At 44.8% G+C, this 6,674-nt stretch overlaps 1 protein-coding gene across 1 annotated transcript in view; it reads left to right on the top strand.

Moving 5' to 3' along the window:
• Nucleotides 1–298: 298 nt before the first annotated feature.
• The window catches only part of Ddx31 (DEAD-box helicase 31), an 81,622-nt gene continuing 75,246 nt past the window's right edge, over nucleotides 299–6,674 (top strand). Inside the window, exons 1-4 of the mRNA XM_004653833.2 lie at nucleotides 299–559; nucleotides 5,232–5,491; nucleotides 5,594–5,669; nucleotides 6,509–6,552. Coding sequence (XP_004653890.1) covers nucleotides 467–559; nucleotides 5,232–5,491; nucleotides 5,594–5,669; nucleotides 6,509–6,552 — 473 coding nt within the window. The 5' untranslated portion in view covers nucleotides 299–466. The remainder of the gene's footprint in view (nucleotides 560–5,231; nucleotides 5,492–5,593; nucleotides 5,670–6,508; nucleotides 6,553–6,674) is intronic.

The following is a 6,674-nucleotide window of genomic DNA, read 5'->3' as shown; positions in this document are numbered from 1 at the left end:
CGCCGAGCCACGAAGGACCCCGCCGTTGCTAGGCGACGCAGCCCCTGCCGGGTGGCCACAGAGCTGCCTGTCTAGAAAGCGCGCCTGTCGGGCGGGCTCGGCTGCGGGCGGACGGACGGACTGGGGAAGTCTGGAGGATTCCTTCTCCCGGCCGCTGAGCGCCAGGTCGGTTTAAGGAGGAGCACGAGCTCCGCCACGGTCACTAAAATACTGCGGAGACGAGCGCGGCGGCTAAGCGAGGACAGTCGGGTTGGCGGCGCGAGGCCTTCTCCGGTGCCCCGGGGCGTCTTAGCATCAGCGGCCCGCGCGTAGCCGTGCCTGGCGCCCTAGGCCTTGGTGGGAGGCTCGCGGGCGCCGGAACCTCCCAGATCTCCAGCGGGCAGCTGCTCGGGGTCCTCGCGCGTCCACGTGGCTCGCCTCCCTAGCGTCGACGCCCTGCTCGTCCGCGGCTCTCCCAGCTCTGGCCATGGCTGCTGCTGCTGCTCCTGCTGCTGGCGACTCGCTCCCCGACGGGCCCCCCGAGACGTGCCCCGGACTCTCCGAGGCCCAGGAGGAGCCGGTGAGTGCCGACCCCCGGCGTCGGGAGCTGCTCGGGTCGGGTTCGAATTCTTCACGGAGTTTAGAGGAACCGCGGAGGCTTCTGGAGGAGACGCTTGGAAAGTCGCTTTTCTGCCGCGGGCGGGCGGGCGGGTGGGGAGGGAGAGCCAGGGGCGGGAGCGGGAATGGCTCCCGTGGCTGCTTGGTGGACTTGAGCAGGCCCAGGATGAGCTGGATGATGCTCTGGACGAAGCACCAGGACACGACTTCTCTTGTCAGTTCCATCACCATTAAAGAAGGGTCGTTTCCGTTAGGAATGAGGACTGCAATCTAGATAATTTTCTCTAGAAGGTTTTTTTTTTAAAAAAAAAAAAAACACGAGGTTTTCATCCACTTGCATTGTTGGAGGGAAGAGCACGATTCATCTACATTATTCCTCTGCTTAGAGATGTCTTAAATTCAAACCTGAAAGCTGGTTTCCAGGGTTGGTTATCCTCCAGAAAAGAGAACTGAGTCTATTGTAAACTCATAAATCAGGGAAGATACAGTTTGGGGGCTCCTCCCTCCCTTCCTGTTTGCCTGTTTGCCTTTTGTCTAAAAGATATTGTATACATAACTCCATTAAAAAAGTCAATTGCAGTTAGTTCATGTCAGTGTGTTAAAGGTTACACACTTTGACCGTCTAACACCCACTGTTTTTCTGTGGTGATGTGGTTGTGTATGAGTGAGAGAGGCCTTAGAATTTATATGCTTCTATGAGCCAGCGCTGTAGTTGAATCTGTGTGGGAGGAGAAACATGTAGAAGGGCAGGGGTGACATGGCCACACACATAAGGTTCACAGTAGGATCGACCTGGGATCGGGTGCCAGCCTGGGCAGACTAACTCTGTGACCATGGGAGAGTTACATCACCTCTCTGGTCCTCACAAATGAGAACAATAACTTTAGTCTCATAGAAGATAATTGGTAGGATCCAGTGAGTTAATAGACATAATGACTCCGTACATTGTGTGCCCCATGGAGTCAGTTAATAGGTGCATGCAGTAAAAAATAAAGTATCATCTCCATTTTGGGTAATCAATAGGTATATCAGGTCAGTGCAGTGCTTGTGTCATGTAGAATTTAGTAGAACTAACTCAGTGGTAGAGTGCTCGCGGCTCTGGGTTCCATGGTGGGGGGAACCCAAAACTTTTTGAGTCAGTTATGTAATTAAACATATAGGTTATCTGGTTCTATGATTACTTAAACTACTATCAAAAGGCAACTGGGGGCTGGAGAGATGGCTCAGTGGTCAAGGCACTTTAACAGCCCGAGTTTAATTCCCCAGTATCCACATAAAGCTGGATGCACAAAGTGGCACATGCATCTGGAGTTCTTTGAAGAAACTAGAGGCCTTGATATACCCATATTCTCAGTCTCCACCACTGTGCTTGCAAATAAATAAATGAATAAATAAATGAATTTTTTTGTTTTTGTTTTTGAGGTAGGGCCTCACTCTAGCCCAGGCTGACCTGGAAATTCATTATGTAGTCTCAGGGTGGCCTTGAACTCATGGTGATCCTCCTACTTCTGCTTCCTAAGAGCTGGGATTAAAGACGTGCGCCACCACACCCAGCTAATAAATAAATTTTCTTTTTGGTTTTTCGAGGTAGGGTCTCATTCTGGTCCGGGCTGACCTGGAATTAACTGTGTGGTCTCAGGGTGGCCTCAAACTCACAGCGATCCTCCTACCTCTGCCTCCAGAGTGCTGGGATTAAAGGCATGTGCCACCACGCTGGGCTAATATATACATATATATAATATATGTATTATATATATATATTTAATACCTTTTATTTATTAGGGGGGGAGAGAGAGATAATGGGCATGCCAGGGCCTCCAGCCACTGCAAATGAACTCCAGATGCATGCTCCCCCTTATTCATATGGCTTATGTGGGTCCTGGAGAGTCGAACCAAGATCCTTTGGCTTTGCAGGCAAATGCCTTAACTGCTAAGCCATGTTTCCAGCCCAAATGAAATATTTTAAAAAATAAAAGTAAAAGGCAGTTGGTTAAGAGGTAACACAGGTACCCAGAGTCCATTTGCAGTGGCTGGAGGTCCTGGCATGTCCATCCTCTCTGTTTCTCTTCTATCTCTCTGCTTTCAAATGAATGAATGAATAAATAAATTAATTAGTAACTTTTTTTTTTTTTAAAGAAGCATTGCCAGGCATGGTGGCAAACACCTTTAATCCCAGCATTTGGGAGGAAGAGGTAGGAGGATTGCTGAGTTCGAGGCCACCCTGAGACTCCATAGCAAATTCCAGGTTAGCCTGGGCTAGACTGAGACCCTACCTTGAAAAAACCAAAAAAAAAAAAAAAAAAAAAAAAGGAAGCATTGTCTACAGCAGAAGTTTGCTTTATGTTTATGTTTTTGATGGTAGTGATGGATAGGCTGATCAGTTTTGCTAGTAGCCTTACTCAGGATGGGTAGTTAGAAGACTGGATTTAGAAGGACCTTGACATTTTAAATCATGCTTCCCTGTCTTAACACTGTGCAGAATCTTTTCTAAAGATGTTTTCTGATTATCACATTAATACAGATTCATTTTAGAATGTTTGGAAAGCAGATGAAACGTCACCATTAACATTTTGGTGTAATAGCCTTCTAGAAAATAATTCATAACTTCATATGGTATTTTCTAACCAGATGGGACACAGTTCATAGAGCTTTATAGCATTATGGTCATGGAACATTTTAGGAAGACCAGAATGGATAATGGTCAAACTGAAGCTCTAAGTCAGTGAGATGGGCAAAGGCTTCATAGATCCATCACAGATTTTGAGTTTTAGTCTATGAGTGATGGAAAGAAAGCCTGCTTCTGAGAACATCCTTGTTTGTCTATTTGTTTGTGACAGGGTCTCACTCTGTAGCCTAGGTGGCTTGGACACATTATTTAGCCCAGGCTTGCCTGGAACTATAGACAGTTCTCCTGCCTCAGCCTTCTGAGTGTGGGGTTTACAGGTGTAAGCCACTTCCTCAGCTTTTTTTTTTTTTAAATTTTTAATTTTTATTAACATTTTCCATGATAGAGCTTTTTAAAAATTTTTCTTTATTTAGTGTGTGTATGTATACACACATGTGCACTCCAGGATCTCTTGCTCCTACAAAGGAACACCAGACATGATCCAGCTAATGTGGGTGGTTTGTGAATTGAACCCTGGGCCAGCAGGCTTTGCAAGCAAGTACCTTTAGTCACTGAGCCATCTTCCCAGGCCTGAGTGTTTTTTATAGATGTTGACAAAGGAATATAGGATGCTAGGGTTATATAAAGTTTGTGTACTCCTGGAATGCTTAATCCAAAGGAGGAGAAGCTGTAGGAAATGATGGAGTGTTGTTTATCTGAGGCAGCAAATTCTTCACACTAGCATGTAGATGCCCAAGGAGGCAGATCTTGTCTGGTGTAAATGCTTCCTGAATCCAAGATTCGCTGCTTCCTGGCATGGAGGAGGTGTGTGAGCAGAGTTGTGCCAGGGAACCAGTAAAAGGAAGACTGTGTGGTAGGAGTGTCCTGCCAGAAAAGTCAAGGAAAGTCTGTAAATTTCTGTTGTCAGTGATTTTAGACCTGAAGCCTGACTTCATCTCTTTCTTCAATCTGAAAATTCATGAACATAGGCCAGCACTTAACTTTATTAATACCCATTGTTTAAAGTTGTATTTATTGTCCTGCTTAAAGGAATTCTTATGGTTGCCAGAAAAAAAGACTTGTTATTTTTGTTGGCAGGTTGATCTAAAGCTGACAGTCACGGCTAAAGCAAGCTAGTTTATAAACACAGGTCATTATTTTAGGCAAAGAGGAAATATATTCCAAAAGTCCAGAATAAGCACTGGTTACTCGAGGGATGATCTCATACAGCTGAGTGCAAATTGGAAGAAAAGAAAGAAAATAGGAGAATGAGATGTTTCTTTTCCTAGGGGGAGTGTGAACACTATCCATTTAATCACATTCATATTGTGGAAATAAGCAATAGGCGAGAAATGCTTAATGGTGTATTGCTTGTGATCAGCAAACCAGGGACTCTAAAGGCAAGGAGGGTTGGAAATAATGCAATGGAAGTGATAGATGGAGCAGTGCTCTCATTTGGAATGAGAACAGGAAGTAGGAAATGTCTCCAGACCATCTGAATCTGGAGGAGCAGCTTGAGGGGAGAGGATGGCAGATCCAAACACTCAGGTAGACAGTAATGACTGTTTCTGCTTCCTGGGCATGAACTGAGATGTGGCACCCCACTTGTCTTTCCAGTCTCATCCTAACATGCTTTGTTGGTGGAGAGAAAGGTGCCCTTCTGCTCCTAGGGTTGAGTTAGCATGTACATATACTTGACAGGTAGGTTCGCTTTTCCCTTAGAACAAACCAAATTGATTATCGACTGGTAAAAACATCTCTTCCTTCCTAAGCCTCATCATGGGAGACTTAACAGTTAATATAGATTGCAAGGTCTTAGAGTTGAATGAGCTGAGATTTTTTTTCATTTTGCCATTTGGAAAATGCTGTCAAAGAATGATTGCAAACCCTAAATTGTTGCTTGGCATATGGGGCATAATGATCTCTGTGGGAAGAGATGCCATTCTGTGGGCAGTCAGGCTTCACTCTGAGGACTGTCTTCATGGACTAATGCATCTCCTCTTGATCTTTCCTTTTGGGAACAACACAGCAAGCAAAGGCTACCAAGAACAAACACCAAGAAGAGTCCAGTGAAGCTCCCCCAGCGAAACGGAGGAATGAAACAGCTTTTCTCCCAGCCAAGAAAACTAGTGGTAAAGAAACTCAGATGAAGTTTAAGGGGAGCACACCTAAAACATTTTCTCCAAAGAAGAATTTGGATAGCACAGGCAGTGGAGAGCAAGAGGAAAAACCATGCATCAAGACATCATCATTGTTTAAAAACAACCCTGAGATCCCGGAGCTCCACAGGTGCGTTGAGGTGCAGGTGTGCCTCAGGGATAAAAGGAGTCATGTGTTGTCTGTTCCTTTCTACCCTTGACACTGAAGCCTGCTTTTGTCTGTTCTCTGCAGACCTGTAGTGAAGCAAGCACGAGAGCAAGTGTTCACTCCAGAGGCTTTCCATGAGCTGGGCCTCCACCCGCATCTGGTGAGTATACCATAGTGCTTCATGGGCCCTTTCATCTGTCTGCGTGCTTGTTCAGTGTTTGTTTTCTGCTCCTTGTGACGTGACCCCAGTGAGCTCAGGTTTGTTTATTCTTCTGGGGCTATGCAGATATACTAAGACCCTCACCTCCTTCCCCACTGATTTTCTTTTAGAACTGAAGACTTGATTCACCCAGTGAGTTTAGGATCAAGACTTCACTTATTGGACTTAAAACAGCTTCCTAATTACTGGATAAATGTGGTGAAGCCATTCATGGTGGCAGGCATGTCAGTGGCCATGGGAAAGGGTGCTGAGCTGGCTTCTTGCTATCAAGGGTTATGTTCATGAAGGAAGTGGTTGCTTTGATTCTAGTTTTATGAGCAAATAGGACCTTTCTTCCTTTTTGTTTTAATACTATGAAGGAGTTATCCAGACTTACTATGAGTGGGAGAAAAGAAGATATGCTCACTTTTGGAAGCCTTGGTTTCTTTTGTCAAATTGGTACAACTTCCGTAGGGTGGGTTACATAGGATTGTTAATAGTGAGGTTTGTGATAGAGTGAGGTTAGCACTGTGATGTTTTTTGTTAGATGACTCATGGACTGTCTTGTGCACTGTCTATGGTTAATAGCATCCTGGGCGTCTACAAACTAGGGTTCAGTAGTTCCCCCTCCCAGATTTAGCAAACAAGAAGTTTCTCCATGTATTGTAATGGGAAAAGACAAAATCACTCCTGTTGGGTTGGTGGGACATATTCAGTCATGGTAATCCCAGCATTTCCTTTTTTGTGTCATTAATGTATTTTATAAACATGACACATTTCTTTTTCACCTTTTCTTTTAGATTTCTACAATAAATACAGTCTTAAAAATGTCCCATATGACCAGGTAAGAGTTTCAGGCTATTCTTGATTTTCTTAAGGCTTCCATATTTCATATTAGTGAGTATCAATAACCAAATCTGTGTCAGGTTACTGAGCTTAGAGGAGTTGACATAGCATTTAACCTTT

This window comes from Jaculus jaculus, chromosome 1, assembly GCF_020740685.1.
Source record: "Jaculus jaculus isolate mJacJac1 chromosome 1, mJacJac1.mat.Y.cur, whole genome shotgun sequence".
Lineage (NCBI taxonomy): Eukaryota > Metazoa > Chordata > Mammalia > Rodentia > Dipodidae > Jaculus > Jaculus jaculus.
This window is presented reverse-complemented; position numbering and strand designations above follow the sequence as displayed.